The 21,196-nt window shown below is 36.2% G+C and overlaps 1 protein-coding gene across 22 annotated transcripts in view; it reads left to right on the forward strand.

The window, feature by feature from the left end:
- The window catches only part of SOX6 (SRY-box transcription factor 6), a 517,338-nt gene that overhangs the window by 176,665 nt on the left and 319,477 nt on the right, over positions 1-21,196 (forward strand). For 4 of the 22 annotated variants that reach the window (XM_058158917.1, XM_058158919.1, XM_058159069.1 and 1 more), the window contains one exon: positions 17,787-17,957. The exons of the other annotated variants lie outside the window; for them this stretch is intronic. In XM_058158917.1, the coding sequence (XP_058014900.1) occupies positions 17,944-17,957 (14 nt within the window). In that variant the 5' untranslated portion in view covers positions 17,787-17,943. Of the gene's footprint in view, positions 1-17,786; positions 17,958-21,196 lie in introns of those variants that run through there. 22 annotated transcript variants of the gene reach the window in all.

Genomic DNA, 21,196 nt, shown 5'->3' on the forward strand with positions numbered 1-21,196 from the left:
GAGGTCAATAGTAGACAGTTTTTAGTTAAAGCTTTGGGGATTTTGGGAAGAGACCACAGAGTCAGGTAGTGTATTCCAAGCATTAACAATTCTGTTACTGAAGTCATATTTTCTACAATCAAGATTGGAGCGAATAACATTAAGCTTAAATCTATTGTGTGCTCGTGTATTGTTGCAATTGAAGCTGAAGTAGTCTTCAACAGGAAGAACATTGTAATAGATTATTCTATGAGTTAATGTCGAAGGCGGTGTAGTTCTAAATTTTCTAAACCCAGGATTTCAAGTCTGGTGGCATAAGGTATCTTGTTGTATTCAGAGGAGTGGAGAACTCTTGTAAAATATTTCTGGACACATTCAAATGTATTGATGTCAGAAATGTGGTATGGGTTCGAGACAGTCGAACTGTATTCAAGAATTGGTCTAGCAAATGTTTTATATGCTCTGGTTAGTAGTGTAGTGTTTTTGGAGAAGAAGTTACGCAAGATTAGGTTTACATCTCTTAAAACATTTTTTGTGATGTAGTTGCAGTGGGCTTTGGCACTTAGATCATTTAATATGAAAACTCCAAGGTCTTTAACAGGGTGGGGGTCATCTGTAAGGTAATGTACATCAAGCTTGTACTTAGTGTTTTGGTTCTTTTTTCCAATATGAAAGACTGAGCATTTGCTGGTTGAGATTTGGAGTTGCCAAGTTTTAGACTATTCAGATACAAAGTCAAGGTCTTTTTGAAGGGTAGCTGTATTGTTGTTGGTGTTAAATAGTTTGACATCGTCAGCAAAGAGAACACAATTACTTGTAATATGGTCACAGAGATTATTAATGTATAATATGAAGAGTGTTGGTCCAAGAACGCTGCCTTGGGGAACGCCACTATTGACAGGAACAGGATTTGATAGGGCACTGCCAATTTTGAAATTTTTGAAAAGTTCCCTTTTCTTGACGTTCTCGAGTTCTCAGTGTTTTTGAATGCAGAGTCTGGTTAGATAGTTGTCTTACTAAATACCTGGGGATACATGTTATTTATTTATTTATTTATTTATTTATTTATTTATTTATTTATTTATTTATTTATTTATTTATTTATTTATTTATTTATTTTTGTCAGTCATATATAAGATAACAGGTAAAAATATAAACATAATTTGGATACATGAAAAGAGTAAGTAAAAAAGGAACATTAGGACAGGGATGGTAGGCACTCAGGTGCACTTATGCACGCTCCTTACAGACCTCTTAGGAATGGGGTGAGGTCAATAGTAGACAGTTTAAGCTTAAAGTTTTGGGGATTTGGGGAAGAAACTATAGAGTCAGGTAGTAAACTGGAGCTGCTGTCTCTCATCCTCCCACTAATGAAATTAGCACAGTCATTTATTATAACTTAAAGTGCATGGAGGCCGTAAAAGTGATGTTATTATCTTTGCAATTTGGCCCCTTGGAGAAAGAAACCTGGTCCAAAACTTGGAAAAATATGAGTTACTGTAAAATGAAGAATCGGAGGAATTTAACATTCTGATAGGATATCTGGGGATCTCAGCAGTGGTGGGATTCAGCCAGTTCGCACCACTTCGGGAGAACCGGTTGTTAACTTTCTGAGCAGTTTGGCAAACTGGTTGTTGGAAGAAATCATTAGGGCAGAGAACCAGTTGTTAAATTACTTGAATCCCACCACTGGATCTCAGAGCTTTGAACAAGATATCTGACACAGAACAGAGACTACAAGTAGTCAACTTATGACCATAATGGATACCCATTATCACTTCAGTTAATGAACCTAGCCCTGTGTCATTACATGGAGCACTGAATGCCTTAGGTGAGGGAAGGCCTGGGAGACTTAGTGCAAGCCCAGGTTCCCAAGGCTCCCCCAACCTTTGAGCTACTTCATGCTTGCTTCTTCTCCCTCAGGGTACCCACAGGGGTTGAGCCTGCTTCTCCACTCCACCACGTTTCTGCTGTCCTTGGGCCTTACTTTGTTATCTTTTGTAGATCTCTGGAGCTACAGAGCTCATGTTGGGGAAGGAGGCAAGGCTCTCCCAATGTGAACTTCAGAGATCCAGAGCTCTGGAGATCTACAAAAGGTAATTGAAAGATTGACGACAAGAGGTAGGGAGGAGGGTGTTGGACGTGGTGGGCTGGGAAAAACAGTCCCAAGACCTGTGGGGATCCTGAGAGGCAAGATGGGGGGGGAATAGACGGGGGGGCCACTGCAGTGTCCCTTTGGTTGGTTTTAAGGCAAATCCACCCAAATTTTGTCCATGTGACTGTAGGCATACTTCAGCAACTGCAATTTTGAAACCTGGTCATAAATACCTTGTGTGTGTGTGTGTGTCTGTGTGTGTGTGTGTGTGTGTGTCTGTCTGTCGTAACTTTGAACCTTTGCAAATGACTGGTTGTATGCCAAGGACTACCTGCACATGAATGAGAAAAGCAGTTCAGCTAATCTGAGTAAAGAGAAGAAACTTCAAAAATAAATCAGGAGAAAGTATTTCTACATTCCTAGGATGTAAAACAGAGACTAGTTCAATGGCTTTTAGCCTCGGCTGTTTCAGAATGTCCTAGCATAGCTTAACATTTAATATCAATTTTATCCGAACCCTAGGATTTAATATTTTGCTTCTGTGCTAAACTCAAAGTACTGCAGCCACAGTATTACTGGGCAGAACTGAAGAACTTGGTTGAGAAGCGAAATGTTTTCAAGGAAAAACAAAGTCCAGTTGCCTTTTGAAAAAGCACCTTTGGGACATGTAGAAAAAGGCACAAATAATAATAATGAAAAGTACACATGCATATTTGCATTTCTATAACTGTGATGCTAGGGTTGTTTTACTGTTTCTATCTGCTTATATCAGCATCTCTGAATACATCTCTTGTTCCAATGTTTAGTGATTTATTTCTGCACCAATGAATTTGTGTATATATATATATATATATATATATATATATATATATATATATATATATATATATATATATATATATATATATATATATATATATATATATATATATATGAATGGAGGGCACAGTGGGAACAGAGTACAAGAAAGGGGTTCAGATAAATATGAGGAAGAATTCTTGTCAGTATGAACAGTCTGCTCTAGAAGGTAATGGGTTACCATGAGTAGTTTTTAAAATTAAAAATAACAATTTTGATTGCTATGAAAATGAATTCTGAGTTCATTTCCAACTTACTAACTGATATTATATTTTTAACGTAAATCACTAAGAAAGGTAATTTAAACTGATTTGAATCAATCTCAAATCATCTTTTTCAAGTCATATTTTTTTCAAGAAACACTGGTATGACAAAACATATTTGAAACAAAATGGAACTTTTTTTTACTATGGTCTGATTATTACCTAGCCCACATGCTAGAGACTGAATAAAACAGAAAGTGTCTAGAGGTAAATGGAAAAAAATATTCTGTTTGCAATTTTTTTTCAAGACTCTTATCAGGGAATGTGTGTATGGTCATAATGGATCCAGACTTAATCGTGCTTAAAGGATAGTTAGATTTGGTTTATTTTTGGAATAAAGTATGACTTTATCTTTATCTAAAATCTTTTCTATCAATGGCTCCACTTTTAAATGACTAATACTGGCTTTACACTTCAGAAGTAGTCTGGAGGCACCTTTTCTGACTATCGAAATTCTTGAGCTGCAACTCAAGAAAATGCTTGCCTTTAAATAAAATTTGTTATTTGGAAAAGACACTACCAAAGGATTCCTGATTTTTTTGTCACCATAGATTAACATGGCTTTCATGCTACACTGGCTCTAAACCTATGATGTGATTGACATCACACTCCATACTAAGGCCATAATACAATTGTTTAATTTTAGCACAGTGTATTGCATGGCATTTTTTCCAGTAGTACATGATGAAGCAAATCATGTCTTCATCACACAATGAATTCTACCAAATGAGAATTATATGCAGTAGCTGTTGCTTGACATATTTTCAGCAATGGCATTACACAAGCTGGTGCACTGTAATCTCCAACCGCACACACACACACACACACACACACACACACACACACACACACACACACACACGAGATCTGGTCTCTGGACACCTGTGAAGAAATATCTTTTTCTTTTAGCTGGGTAGAATGTTCTTTACAGCCACGTATTAATTTTCCCAGCTTGTATTTCAGAACAAAGTCTGGGAAGAAGATCCAAATGTGTAGAATGACTACACATGACACAAATGAAAATTCATGTTAGTGGAGATTTAAAATATTTTTGCCATATGCAAACAGTGTTAGGTTTCTTCCACCTTTTAACAATGAAGATAATGATCCTCCCATTAGAGTGTTATTTTAATGATTTCTAGAAATGAAACACACCAGTACAATCTTTTTAAGAGCTGACAAAAAAGAGTAAATAAGAAATGTTCAGATTGAGGCCTAATCCTGATTAGGGGCTGTAGAACTTGCAGCGTTGAGCATGGAGAAGTCCATCCTTAGCATCTGTCAGCAGCTCTGTAACGCAGAGGAATTTGACTGACAGCTGTAGAAATTAAATCAGTTATTCAGTTCAGATATTAATAGAATTAATTATGAAGTGTATATATTTAATTGAAATCGTATTTTAATTATTTTTATTAATTAAAGAAGCAATAATGGGCTTCGTGTAAAGCAGCCACGTGTACAGTAATAGCAAGTCAGGAATTACACATTTTCTCTTCCTCTCTTCTCTTTGTTTTTTAGGACAGGAGATTAATACACCTTCTTTAACCTCCTCATTAGTCTGCTTTTCCTTATACCTCATCTTGGGAAACAATAGTTTAAAATGGATGGCTTTCTAATTATGGATAACTCCAATGACTCAAAGATCTGTGCTCCTTAACTTGATTCAAATTTTGGTATGACTGTTGTGCTTGGAGGAACATTCTATAAAGAAAAGGGAAAAAATATTTTGATGAATTCTTGTTTCTTTCAAAACAACACTGACGGAGGCTAAATAAATAGTTTGCCTGACTGGCTTTTCTTTGGGCTAGCCTGCAAACAGCTATGACGAAGACCTCTTATGAAAGCCAAAAAATAAGATTCCAGCAGAACATAAACCACTGGAATGTCTATCCTGTTGCATGTAATGACCAATTCTGTCTAACCTTCCTCCGAATAATACACAAAGAGGCATGCATGTGTGGAATGAATATGTTGCTTTTTTAAAGAGGTTTTCTACCTGGGATGAACTAGGTGGCTGTTTGGAATGGTTGTTTATTTTTAGGAGTGTAGTAACTACAACATTTTTGTTGAACAACTGGCCGTGCATGTGAGTAGGCTGAACTAATGCATTCATATATTAGCAGCTCCCTGGGATAATAAGACTATATTTTTGGAACATCATCTCTAACTCTTTCAAGCAATAATCCATTTAAAAAAGCTGCCAGTCTTCAGGTACCATTACATAGGATGGTAGTTTGTGTAGTTTTTCTTTCAAGTGACTCCAACTTAAAGACTATTTCCAGAGGACTAACTGAAGATCAAATGTAGTAAATTAAAGGAGATACACACACACACACGCACACATACGCACACACATGTTCAGTTGTCCAGGAGTTAGAGTATATATGAACATAGGTTCAGTGTTAACTTGATTTCTAATCTGGGGCTAAGAAGAGAACTCTGCAGAAGTCTTATCAGCAGCTCATATATTGTTCTAAAGTGCCCAGCAAAAAGCAGCTTATTCTAGCAAAGAAGGTGAGTTTCTCTGTATTGTTTTCTATCATTATACAAAAACTATGGATTCATGCTGCTGGCCATATGTAGATACCTTGCTCAGCTAAGATATATTTAAAAGCAGGGAGAATCTTGTGCTTTCCACAGTAGCAACTGTTCTGGCAATGGTGAGTAGTTTCTTCATCAAATGTCTTTTAGTCACTTAAATGCATCTTTGTCCATATGTTGGCATGATCCATATTATTATATAAGTCTGTATTCTATATAGAATCACCTTTGGTCCCTGTGCAGTATCTGGCAATTGTTTCTACATTCCAGATAAAGATGTATTGATAAAGTGATAATGTTGATAAAGTTGGAAAACTTCGGCTTTCACAAATCTCTGTCTATTGTTACATGTAAACGGTGAAAATCAGTTCCTAATGTGATCTGGAGTCTGTTTCAACAGTCCCTGAAAGTGATAGAAGCCAAAAGAAAAGCAGCAGTATTTTCAATGTATCTCTGTAGAATCCTGGCCAATTCTCAGTGCCAAGCAAATTAGTGCTATTGTGATAAAACCATTACTTCAGTTGGGAAAATTTCCTCATGAAGGCACTCACTTTGAAGAACAAATTACTCTTGCTCAGACACATTGCATTCTGTTTTTCAACTTACATAACATTCCTGCTCTTATGTTAAATAACACTCCTCAAATTCCACATGTCAGAATCATACTTAAGACCATGCACAATTCCAACTCTGTGAATTGAGATTTTAAAGTGGGTGCAATTAAATGGCACATCGCTGTAATGAAAATCTGTTTCCATGTTATTATTTGTAGAGAGGTTTTATACTGTATTGCCAATTCTCTTCTCTTCCTTTTAAGGCTATCATCACATTACAGTTGCTGCAGGCTGAGGTAACTATTAATGGTCCTGTGACAACTGCCTGTTGAGCCTGATTAGTAATTCTGAGTATTGTAAAGGACTAAATACTCAGTAAAAAGTATAGCAGTTTCATTTTTAGTTTTCTTTCCAGTGTTCAGTGTAGGAAATAATAATTGGAAAACAAAAGGCAGATACCTGATATGTTCTATAATGTAGCTGCCTGACTATCTATAAGGCCATCATTTTAAGGATAATTAGAAAATAAATTATTTATTTTTATTTTATTTATTCAATTTATTTGGCCCCCTAACTCAACCAAGTGATTCTGGGTGGCACAAAATGATTGGGCAGCACAACAGCATTCTACTTTGATTTGGCTAGTGGGCCAGAATATTAACTTCTTATAGCTTCTAGTTTGTAGTTTGCACTAGGTTAACACTCTTTAGTTTGGACAGTTATGAGAATATGAATTGTAATATTAGACCCCTTGGAATGAATAGTCTCATTACCTGAAAGTTATAATTGGTGCAGTAAGCTAATGCTTGCATCCATTGTAGAGGTACAAATTTATTTGTATGTATACAAATCATCTCTGTTTCTTACCTTCTCATTTTACACTAGAGTCCTTTCAACTTTTTTACTGATAAATAGGGCAAAGGAGCCTCATCAGATTGCCTCTGTGAATTGAGAATACCCTAGATCAGGGGTCTCCAACCTTGGTCCCTTTAAGACTTGCCGACTTCAACTCCCAGAGTTCCTCAGCCAGCTTTGCTTTGCTGGCTGAGGGACTCTGAGAGTTGAAGTCCGCAAGTCTTAAAGGGACCAAGGTTGGAGACCCCTGATCTAGATGGGCTTCTGAAACCTGCTTTTCTTTCCTCTGAACTTTATGGGAGACATCCAAACACAGGGATGCACCCAAACTAATTGAAATCTGGGGACGGAATCATATGCCTGTGCTAAACTACATCGGGTAGTTTAAGAGCCTATAAAATGTGTAAGAGTAAAATTTTCCTTATTTGTTTTTCAACTCATGTAATGGCAATCTTATTTTAGCCATCTATAATATTATTTTCTGAGATAAGGAAGTAAGTGGATGATCTGAAAGAACATTGGCATTAATTTTGAAACCTAACTCTAGATTTGAATGGTGTCAGTGTGTTTAAGCTAATGGCATCTTGAATGTGGGTTAAATTGAGTCTCCTTGAGAGCCAGGTTCAAGTCAGTTCACAACCATGGCAACTCACTGAATAACTTTGGGCCAGTCAGTTCTTCTCAGCCTAACCTATCCCACAGGTTGTGGAAAAAATTGGAGGAAGAAGTGTTATATGTGAGCACGTATAAGAAAAATGGGTGAAAATAAATAAATAAAAGAAAATGCATAATTTGAAATTATCACACTAATCTTAAATTATCTTACAGAACCACACAGCTTTATCTATTATGCATGTGTTTTGAGATAGGCAAGGGGTTGTTTTTCTATGCATACATGTTATAGTTACTGACTAAATATTGCATTTTGTTAATATATCATCCATATTTTTTTAGATAAAGATCTTTTCTAGTTGTTCCGGAGAATAAATCAACCTACCATGAAAGATTTACTGCTTAATGCATTTAATTACTCATAAATTGGTCCTTTAGTAGTAAAATATATTGAAAATAGTATATAAATTGTTAAATAACCTTGTAATGGTTAGGAGTGAAAAATAGAAGCTGGATATTTCCCTGTTCAAACTTATAAGTCACCAATAAATATCCTTAACCATAAAGATTCTCTTTTTTCTAGTCCAATAGTGCTGATGTAACTGGAAAACCTTGGCATCTTCCTATTTGAGTGAATCTTGGTTTATTTTGTGTCTTTTTCTGACTTTTTTGGTATGGATCAACATATCTTACGTCCACATTTAAATATGTGAAATCTAGTTTAAATAATACAGTGAAAATAATTTAAACTCACATAACAAACATTGTTATTGAAAAAAATCTATTGATGTAGTCACTAAGAATCAGCTCCAACTTGAATGAATAATTAAAAATAGATAATTGAATATAATATAATTTCAAATTCAGTATAGTTTAAATAATTTAAATACAGCTGCACAATAAAACTGTGTGGTTATACTTTGGATTTATTTTTGTCCATTTTACAGCAGAGAATGGATTAATTTTTCCTGCTGCCCACAGTAAGAGTGAGAAGAATCACTGATAAAGATAGAATTGAGCATCCATTTTTCAAGATTGCTCAGTGGGATAACAGATATGTGGGTGTGTCTGTGTACGTACATCTATGTGGGTGGACTAATCCTGATATTTAAAGAAAATATGTAGGATTTGTATGTATGATGATGAAAGAACCAAGAAAAATGTATTCTTTGAAAAGTTGACAAAATGTTATTTCCTTATTCTACGGCCAAATGTGATCTCTGAAGCATGGAAAACAGTTTAGTCTATTATGTTCTGGACTTTGTGTGCATTCTGGAAAATTCCCTCATTGTTCTGGAAAGAACTTTTCCATTCCCATGTTTTTGTTTTCCAGACAAGTTGTAGCATACTTTCAATTTTGGTTCTGTCGGAGTTGAAACATTTATGTTGGGTGAGTAGGTGGGTACGACAATTGCAACTTAAGTTCCAGTGCTTCTTTTTCTATGATATACCCTAGAAAAGGTACTTAAATCCACTCTAGAGGTAGAGTAATTCATACCCTTTCATTAGAATAGAATAGAATAGAATAGAATAGAATAGAATAGAATAGAATTTTTTATTGGCCAAGAGTGATTGGACACACAAGGAATTTGTCTTGGTACATATGCTCTTAGTGTGCATAAAAGAAAAGAAAAGATACGTTCATCAAGAATCATAAGGTACAACACTTAATGATAATCATAGGGTACAAATAAGCAATCAGGAAACAATATCAATATAAATCATAAGGATACAAGCAACAAAGTTACAGTCATATAGTCATAAGTGGAAGGAGATGGGTGATGGGAATGATGAGAAGATTAATATTAGTGCAGACTTTGTAAACAGTTTGACAGTGTTGAGGGAATTATTTGTTTAGCATCGTGATGGCATTCAGGAAAAAACTGTTCCTGTGTCTTGTCCTGTGCTCTGTAGCATCGTTTTGAGGGTAGGAGTTGAAACAGTTTATGTCCAGGATGCGAGGGGTCTGTAAATATTTCCACAGCCCTCTTTTTGACTTGTGCAGTATACAGGTCCTCAGTGGAAGGTAGGATGGTAGCAATTGTTTTTTTTATTTTATTTTAGAATAGATGGGAGAGAAAAAGGGAGTTAAAAAGAAGAATTGGTCTGCCCAGAACAAGGTCCCAGGTTTGGCAAGTAATGATTTTTCTCCATTAGCTGAATTTCCCTACCTCCTGTTACTATTGTTTTACTAGGGATCGGTTATACTAGGACAAAGTATGTTTTTGTAGATTGTCTTTTGTTTGGGTCCTCAGTGTAAGCTAGGAGAATCTTTGCACAGCATAACATCTTTTCCTCATCTTTTTACATAAAAAACCCCCTTTTAATTGTAAACATAGAAATCTGTAGTTCCACAAAGACAAGTATTTACACTGTTTTTATTTTCAAGAATTATTCCGGATTCCATATGAATTGTGGAGCATCTATTTAGTACCTTTTCAGACTAGCAATTTTTATTAAGAAGCATAAGGTGTCATGAAATGTAGTTTACTTTATCAGCCATTGTGTTTATCAATATTTTCTGAGATAGTGTGAAACCTTCTGATGCGTTTGAGCTCAGCAGTCTCTCACTCTATAATGCTGGCACAGTTCCTTTGTTCCTAACCTTGAGATTAAAGTGCTCTGATAGTATTTTGTCCTTGTTTTGAATCAAATTTATGTCCATTTAACACAATTCTGAGCTGTTTGACCAATGCAGAATCCATAAGGCCACTGCTGGCAGATTATGCCATACAATGTATTACATTAGAGGACGAATATGTGAAGATACCTGCAATCTTGAATGTGAGGCTGTTGTGTCCTGTGATGGTGTTCTTGGAATAAAAATGGGGCAAAAGAGACATTTGGGTTTCTTGCAGATTTGCAGGGAAGACAACAGAACACCATTGGTTGTCATCTACAGCTAACAGCTCACTTCTCTCAAATGCATTATTAATAAGTCACACAGGGCTATGACATTGCACTTTCGCAGGCACTGAGTGACAGGACCATAGCTGCATGCAGACAGGAATGTTCTGTATATTAGTGGTTTGTGTTTGGTTGCATCCCCATGACAGCATTTATTTGGCGATCTAACAAAAGCTGCATTTGTAACAAGCTGTGAGAATCTCAGGATGATTACATGTGGCCTGACATCATCGTTCAAATGGCATGAAATGTCACGAAGTCTGAAATAAGGGTATAAACCATGCAATTTGTGTGATGTCATGATTCCTGTGTCATCATTTCCTCTCTTTGCCTTACTGTCTCACATAAGGCACTCGCATAAGCAATGCCGATCTTTTTGAAAATGCATTCAGCTTGTTTTTAAAATTCCAAACATGCACACAAGCACCATAAGATTCTGGGCCTCTGATCTGGCAGTTTCCTCATTGTTTATTTTTTTTAAAGCCTTAAAGGTTGGTTTTATTATTAAAGCATTCTTAAATCAATGCACTTTTAGTCACTGGCTTTCTCATTCATGTCTTTTTATAATAGCTTATGTCTTATTACTGAAAATGGAAATGTGTTGGTACTGAAACTTTTAGGTTGCTTTTGCAATGTTATATGCTAATATATATTTTTTTACTTTTAATAGTTTAAGTGTAAACTGGAGATAAACCACCTGAGATTCTAAGGCTGCTTATGGGACTTGAAAATCTTACAAAAGAATGGCATTTCCCTGATTAAGCATTGCCACCACATTGAAAATAGGACCCATTGGGCCGTCTCTGTTGTAGCTCCTTTTGAATGACACCCTCCAGAAATTTCTATGGCTGCCATCCTGGCCTTATTTAGACAAACTCTTAAGACTTGGATCTTTTTTCAGGCCATAGGTTAGAGACATCCCTTGTGCGTTACCTGCTTTGTCAGATGGCGATTCTTTCTGTAGGTGTTCTTTTTGTGTTTGTATAAGTTGTTTTATTGTAAATTTCGCATATTGTATGTTGCCTAGAGTTTTAATGGAGTTAGATGGCTTGTCAATTTAATAAAATTTCTAAATAATAAATAAAATAAAAATACTTAGTGTCCTGAAGCCAGAACCTGGACCATAACACATAGGAACGGGAAATAATTAAACAAATTACAGGATAATAATGTTTAATTTTAATCTATTAAGATTGAAATGAAAATGCATTTAGTTTGCATCCAGGCTCCACCTGCTGTTTTTTGAAATACGGCTTTGCACAAAGTGCCGCTGATTCCAATTTGGGTTATTTCTGAGTAGACAGAGTCATTGTATAATTCTAAGTTAAACAGACATTTATCAGTGCTGTTGTAACTTTGAATCAGGGCTGGGATTTTACTGGTTCGAACCAGGTTGGGCGAACCAGTAACTTCTATGATCAGCTAGGAGTAAACTGGTTCGCTCCATCGATCTGCTGGGTCTGCCTGCCTGCCCCTGCGCTTTACTTACCTATATCTTCACAGCTGGTTAGCGCAGCAGAGCGGATTGCCAAAGCTGTTTTAATCCCCTAGCACTAACATGGAAGGTGAGTTTTTATTTGTTAAACTGGTAGGATCCTACCACTGCTTTGAATGAACTGTTAAAAGTCGTGGACTACCTGTAATATGTATATACTTCATATTTCTAGAAGAAGGCTCAAGAAAACAGATTGATATGTTGTAGGTTGAATACAGATAGTCCTTGACTTACAACAGTTCATTTAGCGACCATTTGAAATTACAACAGCACTGAAATATGTGACCATTTTTTACACTTATGACCATTGCGGTATTCCCATGGTCACATGATCAAAATTCAGACAACTGGCTCATATTTATGACCGTTGCAGTGTCATGTGATCATCTTTGGTAACCTTCTGACAAGCAAAGTCAATGGGGAAGCCAGATTCACTTAAAAAACATGTTACTAACTTTGCAACTGTAGCGATTCACTTAACAACTGTAGCAAGAAAGGTCGTAAAATGGGGCAAAACTCACTTAATGACTGCCTCACTTAGGAACAGAAATTTTGGGTTCCACAGTGGTCACAAGTTGAGGACTACCTATAGTTAGAAATTAAAAATCCTGTTTTTAGATTTTTTGCAATTTTTTTTAAATATTCCCTTTTATTATCTAGAAGCAACAAAATAGAAAATTTATAAATGTATTGATCAAGTAGCAACTTTTTAAATTTTTTTTGAGTTTATAATGGTTATATGCAGACTTTTGAGATATATATCACTTTAGTTTTAGTTGCAAAGAACTACAAACAAGCCACATTTTGGGAATATTGGGTGAAGCTAGCTAATTACTGCAAAACAAAAGATGGATTATTTTTTCATCTGTACTTATTTTTTTAAATATTGCTAATATAAATGTTGCTGAGGCAATCCATTAAATTATTATAGGGATACCATTCATAAGCTAATTAACCTGAAATAAACCTCTTGATCTCAGTAAGATGATTGCTTTGTAGTAAAATGTTTACATATTTGCTGGTATTGGTTATTAAATAACCAGCAAGTGTTATCATTTTTAGTATTGATATGGGAATGTTTAAACTAATGAATAGGTGATTTAAAACATCTTTTATTGCCATTTGAATTGTTTAATAATCTTCTTCACAGTATTTTCTTTTGCAGTTACTATTATTTCAAGTTTTAATTGCCTTTCTCTATGTATGCTTTTATTGCTTCATTTATTCACTGGCCTTTTTTACATCCATGGGAATCTTATATAATGCATTATATCAGGTGTTTGATACTGCTCTGTTCTTTTGTGACTCTCTTGAGAAGACTCAGAGAGCCTGAAGGAAGAGTTCCTTACAGTTTCAAAATCTTTACATTGCTTTGTCCTGAATAAGCTGGTCAATTCAGTTTCTTGTTCCCAACCTAATTTGTTAGGCATATATGAAGTGCAGTCCTCTAGTCTACACCATATTCCCAGTGCTTTGTGATATAGGCAGACTGACAAAAAGGAACAGATCCATTGCTAGGAAAATGAATGAAACTGTAAATAAGGAAAATATTGGATCCTCTTCATTTCTTTTATAAAGTTAATACCATTTTATAATGCCTTGGTAAAGCCACACTTGGAATACAGCATCCAGTTTTGCCACGATGTAAAAAAGATGTTGAGATTCTAGAAAGAGTGCAGAGAAGAGCAACAAAGATGATTAGGGGACTGGAGGCTGAAACATATAAAGAACGGTGGCTGGAATTGGGTATGTCTAGTTTAGGACTAGGGGAGACATGATAGCAGTGTTCCAATATCTTGGGGGTTGCCACAAAGAAGTGGGAGTCAAGCTATTCTCTAAAGCACCTGAGGGTAGAACAAGAAGCAATGGGTGGAAACTAATCAAGGAGAGAAGCAACCTAGAACTAAGGAGAAACTTTCTGACAGTTAGAACAATTAGCCATTGGAACAACTTGCCTCCAGAAGTTGTGAATGCTCCAACTTTTCCAAGTTTTTAAGAGATTGGATAACAATTTGTCTGAAATGGTACAGGGCTTCCTGCTTAAGCAGGTTGGACTAAAAGACCTCCAAGGTCCCTTCCAACTCTGTTATTCTATATTCTTGTGAGAATGGCCGTTGGCCTAGAGGAAGAAATATTTTTTGATCCTGCAAGTACACCTTGTTCTCATAACAGAAATTGCAGTAAACCTATACAAGAAAATCTTCCTGGGAGAATTTTAGAGTCATTTTGGATACCTAATGGTTAATTAATGAATAACAGGTAGATGTTTTATTTATCACTTTAAGAGGAAATATTTCTTACGATTGCATGGTTTATACATTTCAGGAAAAAGAAAATAGCACGTTTACACTATATTTCATGGTCATGAATGTCTACTTTATAGCCTTCTGCCTGAGTTTTATATATATGCCAAATTAGTTCTTCATCTTGATTGTAGCCATTTACACCCAGACTCTGACATAACCAAGAATCTAAGGCCTATGCCACGTTACTTGCTTTTGGTTATAGTTCTAGTGTTTATGTACAATTTCTAAAGATATCTTTGTATTAGGTTATCAGATAATAGCCTTTTTTTATGGAACAACTTCTTCCTCTGCAGAATCAGTGACAAAAGATCAAGTATAAATGTTTGACCTTTGTTATTCAGTTGCTATTGTTTATAGCTTCGTGCACTTTGTGTAGCCTATAAAATATGGCATTGGAGGTGTGGCAATCTGTTTTTTTAAAAATGCACAAAAGGAAGGATCCTGCCTAGCAAATAAATAAAAATAAAAATGGAAGAAGATCTGTAGATAGAAGTAACATTTCTTTAGGTGCTTTTTAAACATTGATCAGCTTTCCCAAAGATATTTGCCTTTACTGTTTATATTAGATTTTATGTAGAGTTTAATTCAAAGGAGAAAATGATATAGTAGAATGAGAGCAGTAGATGAGAAAGAAAAATCACCATGAATTTCACCATGAAAATTTCAAAATAATGTTACAATAACTGCAAAATATTGTAAATGATAACACATAAATGGCAGTACAGTGAACAGTTATAATAAGATCTTTCCCCCCCGATTCTTGGAGACTGCCTGGAGAAATCCTGCAGTTTTCTTGGCAAAGTTTTTCAAAAGTGGTCATTGTGGCCATTGGCTCCTTTCTAGGGTGGAGAGAAAGTGATGAGCCCAAAGTTACCTAGTAAGCTTTGTCCCTAATGTGGCACTAGAACTCACAATCTCCTGGTTTCTAGTCTGATGCCTTAACCACTACACTGAACTGACTTTCTAATGACTTTATTACCAGGACTTTAAAGGCGACCAAGATCAAACTAAGTGAATATGCTGTTTTCTCTTTTCATCCACTGGGGGAGGTGATTGTTTCTGAGGCCTTGCCACATTATCCTTTGTCAAGATACTTTACAACACAACTGTGGTGTCACAACCCGTTTATTCCCATGATTCATTTAAATGGAGAATGCGCATACAATAAGAACTGTCTTGCTCCTCTTAATGGAAGAAAAGATCTTTGCATGTAGGAGAACTATGTGCATGCATATGAACTTCAATATTTGCAGAGGTATAAAAAAATGAAGTGGTGTCGCTATGTCCTTTTCTAAAAAAATGTGACATCATGCCAAACATATTTTAAACATATAGTTACAATCAGAAGTATTCACAAGCTACAAGATTCCATTCAGAGACAAATTGGGACATCAAAAATCAACTCAATTTCAGATTGATTTTGAAGCTATTAAGGGTAGATAATGGAAAAACTCTACTTAGCTTTGAAAAGCTAACAGAACCCCAATGCATAGGTCAGTTTGATGGGGGTTTGCCTAAATATCTTATTTTTATAGATAGTTTCTGTACAAATAGGCAGGTGCCTATTATAGAGGCAGACGTTTTGCCAAAACTGAAGTTCAGTATGAAATTTAGAGGTAGTTATAAGTTTGTTGATTTTCCATTGGTGTTAATTGCTTGTATTACATATTGAAGCAATAATGTGCTATCAGGCTGAAAGGCCATGGTCTATTTTTCTTTTATTCTGAATATCATTTTTGTTCTAGCATTGCCAGCAACTGTAGTTGGCATCTTTGGAGACAGAATAAGTTGCTTTGAGTTATATCTCTTGTTATCTCACAAGCAACTGAATTAGCCTAATTGGACTCTTGTATTGGAACCTGATCTCTGATTGGTCCATGTCAGAAGTCCAAGAAAGCTGGTTCCTGATCTTTATAATTGCACAGGGTAGTTTGATGTGGCTGCCAATACCCACATATATGTGTCTTCAAATTGGACTGTGTGTCTTATACAAGGCAGAGCATGTTCCACTACTGCTGCTTTTTCAGATTGTCCTAGACAGCAATGCCTTGTGTTCTTTGAGAATTAATACTGCATTTTATGGTTCCAATATATACCTATTCAGAACTACAGGGGATGCAATACACTCTTGAACTAATAAAAATCAAGTACCAGTTATCATTTCAGAAGCTCTGCACTTTAATGCAATTTTGCAGGCACTGATACATAGAAATAATAATGCAATTAATGCAATTCTGCAAGACTTTGAATTATCATACGGTTACTCAGAAATCTCATTCTCAAGAACTTGAAAGATCTTGCCCATTCAAAATATTATTTTAAAAAATGAATTAAAAATATTTAAATTGGAGGTTCCAGGGATGGCATCTGGAGTGACTTGTAATTTTTGGGCATGTTGATGTCATTGAACACTGATTTAAAGTTTAAACTGCTTGTACAGTTTAATGAGTTCTTTAGAAATTAGGAACATTATAACCCATAAAATAGTGACTAAGAAACCAGAACAGAAACAACTTTAGTTTATTTCCCATTCTCAATCTGTGTATCTCGTATGCCACAGCTTAATTCCCTGGTAATGCTTCTTTCTCACTGCGTTTTTAAAGGCACATTCACCGTGGGCTACAGAGTTGCTAATTAATATACATGTGAGATTCAGATGGTCCTGCAGCAGCCCTACACCAATTATTTTCTAAATTAATCACCTGTCCTAAGTAATGGAAATAAATAAATATTAGATATCCTTTTGTTTTATGCTCCCCTATTTAACGAAACTTCATTGTAAAAATGAAAACTTGAATGAGTCGTTCTTTTTTAAAATCTGGTTAGTGCATCTCTTAATGGCCAACTCGTAAAAGTCTATAGAAAAATTGACATGTGTCTGCAGTTAATTACAAAAAACAAACATTGACTCTTTACTGGTCTATTTGTGTGAATTGCAAAATGCCTCACAAAGCCTCTTTGTGTGAGCCCATTAAAAACAGTGAAAATCCATTATGCCTCCAAAATAATAATCTGAGAGTTCCGTTCATTACTCTACTTGAGGGTACTATATTTTTCTGATGGAAGGTGAGTGGGAGTATGAGAGCCAAAAAGATTCATCAGAAAAAAACAAAATAAAACAAAACAAAACAGAGCACACTTTTCAGATTGTGTTCATTTTCAAAGATAAACTAACAACCCAACTGCTGAATCTCCCCGCCCTGCCCCCGCCCCCGTAACTGGATGTGCTTTATGTTTGTTATATAGATTATGAGAATAAGTGTGGCTAGACAGGAAAGTTGAAAAACATCCACTAACCTGCATTGTCTCATTTCTCCCCAGGTCTGCAAGGTCTTTCTTTATTTTTCTTCCAAACAAATGAAAAAGAAAAACAATTGACTGATGAATAAAATATTTAGGACAAGGATTTTGGATTGAAATCCATTATTTCTCCCAACAGACCTGTAAAACTATAGCAGGAAGACTTATCTAGGGTCACATGCAATTCTCAAGGTGTGTTCTTTATATTGAACTTTAAATTAATATACTTTAAAGATACACATCTAAGAATTAAATTCTTACAAATGTGATCTTTTATGGCAGTGGTCTCCAATCTTTCCGGCTTGGAGGATTGGCGGCGGGGTGGGTGGGTGGGGGCAGTGGTGGGTTTCTACTGGTAATGGAGGTGGCGGGAGGCTCTGCCCACCCACCCAGATGTCATCATGGATGCTCTGCACATGTGCAGAAGTGCCGTGCACACTCACAGTTCTAAGCCAGTAGAGAAGATAAGTGGAACCCACTACTGGGGGAGGGAGGAGAGGGGATGGTTCTGTGTGAGTGGCAGGTGTGCATGCTTGCACAAGCAGCTCCACTTGCATGGCCTGGTTCTGAATGGCTGTGGCCCAGTACCAGGCCATGACTCAGGGTTTGGGGATCCATGCTTTATGGGAATGGTCTATATTTCCTAATTTATGACTTAATTACAACTTTGTAACAAACTTGATTTTATCAACAGTCCAATTTATAGATAATTTAGCTCTGTTCTTAGTAATCTGAAATTATTTTGGAATGGTTACAATATGCTTTAAATGTATTTCAGTTTTTCCACACATCCATTTTTTCTGAGGAATTTCCCCCCTCTTTTTCTTTATTATAATGAAGTGCTGAATTTTATACCCACGTCAAGATTGAATAAAAACTACTGGCAAGTGTCTCTTAGATAGTTACAAGAATCTGAGATAAACAAAAATCTCATCAAATATTATTATATCAAGAAATCAAGGAGTGGGAGGCAAGATAAAAAAACCTAAAATCTTTATATATAGTATTAGAATTATACTTTAAAATTTTTGATACAAAAGCATACAAGTAGTCATTGAGTTATAACTGCTTCCTTAGTGACCACTTGACATTATGCTGGACCTCCCTAGGGCTACCTATGATTTGAATTCAAATTTCCAGTGACCAGACCCCTGCATGATCACATGATTGCCTTGCGCTTGGCAACCAGCTCACAATTACATCCATTTGCAGTGTTCTGTGGTTACGTGACCATGATTTACAATATTTTTTTTGCCAGAAACTGATGTTTGCTTCCAATTTGAGCAAAAATGTCCATTCCACCCAATGGATTTGCTTAATGACTGTGGTGTTCAGTTTATGACTGCTATATCTGCTTAATGACCGCCACAAAACTGGTAGTAAAATTGAGTCCAGTCACACAGTGATCCACTTAATAACGGGCATGATTTTTGAGTGCAATTCCAGGCTCAATTATCATAAATCAAGGTCTACCTATAATAGTATCTAAGCAAAAATACCTCTAACTTCTGCATGTCATCCCCATAATCCTTATTATATATACTGAATATATTATTATTATTATTATTATTATTATTATTATTATTATTATTATTATTATTATTATTATTATTATTATTATTGCCAAATAAGTTCCCTGTAAAGGCCTCTTCATTGAAAATTTTTGGCCATAATATATTGATTACAGATTATTGATTATTTTATTGGTTATTACAGAAGGTTAATAAAATTATCTGTTAATATTTCATGCTGTTATCAAATCCAATTTGCCATAATCAAAACTGATATCAGATCTAATTTAGAATTTTATGACTGAATCCCATATACTGCTCTGTCCTTGTACTTTAGTGTGGGAGATCCTGATCAGACTTGCAGTGTATGGCTAACTGAACATCTTAAAGGTCATCTTTAGATCTTCGTGCTCAATGCAGAAAAATCTGACAGGCTTAGATAAAGGTGGCTGGGGTGGCCTTCAAAAACAGTTCAGATTTTAAGAATTAACCTTGAGCTTAGGTTTAATGGTGGAAGAAAGAGAGGACGTGCATGCTTTTTGTTAAGACAATTTAAATGAGATTTGTATGTACAGAAAATAGCCCTAGGATCCAGAGTGGATGAGTAATGTAAATAAGATTGATTCTCAAAAGCCAGCAGTTTTAAACTGAAAGTGGTAACTTGTAGATTGGTGGTTAAAGAAAATAATAAAATCTCAGAATGGATGTGTTGATCAAATTTATTTCAGCCAATAAGTGGCTATGCTGTGAAGTACATTACAGTAACATTTGTTTAACCTTGTTTATAAAGTAATAAATTACTGAAACTAACCTTGCCAAGACTCAAATATTTTATATAGGTTTTTTTAAAAAAAAAGTTATCTCAAGCAGTCCATCAAATAAACTAATTTGCACATGTTCCTGTTTAAAGAAGGATGACTCTACAATCTAGATTTGATTCTACTGAATCTAAACTGTGATGATCGGACACACATGCTATCTGATACCTGATAGTGGACATGCACTAGTTAAATGCAGAATACAAACAATATTGTTGTGTCTTGTCCGCTCTCACCGCAGCCAGGGTCTGCTTATCTGCTCCCGAACACGGAGGAATGTATGCCTCCCGGCCCCAGTTCTGGCTCCATGCCCAGACAAGCTGCAGAGGAGGGGGCACCTCCCGGTCCCAGCCCTGGCTCCATGCCCAAGCAGGCTGCAGAGGAGGGAGCATCCCCCGGCCCCAGCCCTGGCTCCATGCCCAGGCAAACGGAGCAGCTAGACCCCTCCCCCTCCTCCACAGCATGTGAGCCTGAGGAAAGTTTACTTCCAACAACAGCTGATTGGAGTGACCCTCGCATCAGAAGATTGGATACGCGGAGGCAACAGAAGGAAGGGAGGGGCAGGCCTTAATGAGTGCTGAGTCATGGAGCCACACCCCATGGCCTATATAAAGGATCTGCTTTCTGGCAGTCTCTGAGTCAGGCAAAGTCAAACTTATCTTGCTGAAGTCACTTACTGGTCTCCTGCCTGCTCTGAGGACTTTGCTAGGACTTTGGGCAGAGCTGCAGAGGCAAGCCTGATTCGGATTTCCCTGACCCGGCCGTCAGCGGAGGAGTGGGACACGACAAATATACACATGTGTGTACATAATCCTGGCATGTAAGCCTGTTGTGATGTACAATGCTATTGTGTTCATATATGTCCTCCCACCTGCAGTCCCATTATTTTTGAGACAAGCAATGGCAAATGTTACGATGTCCATGTTTGAGCTTGTGATTTAACAGGTTGCTTAAGGACAATATGTTAGTTGATAAGAACAGAGGCTAATCCCATAACAGGATTTCAGCAAGTGGTAATATTTCATATAGAAAGTCTCTGCAGACCAAAGTAGAAACTCACCTATTTATGATATGGGTCAAATACTGATAATTTTCTTCATTA

Source organism: Ahaetulla prasina, chromosome 1, assembly GCF_028640845.1.
Source record: "Ahaetulla prasina isolate Xishuangbanna chromosome 1, ASM2864084v1, whole genome shotgun sequence".
NCBI classification, from domain to species: domain Eukaryota; kingdom Metazoa; phylum Chordata; class Lepidosauria; order Squamata; family Colubridae; genus Ahaetulla; species Ahaetulla prasina.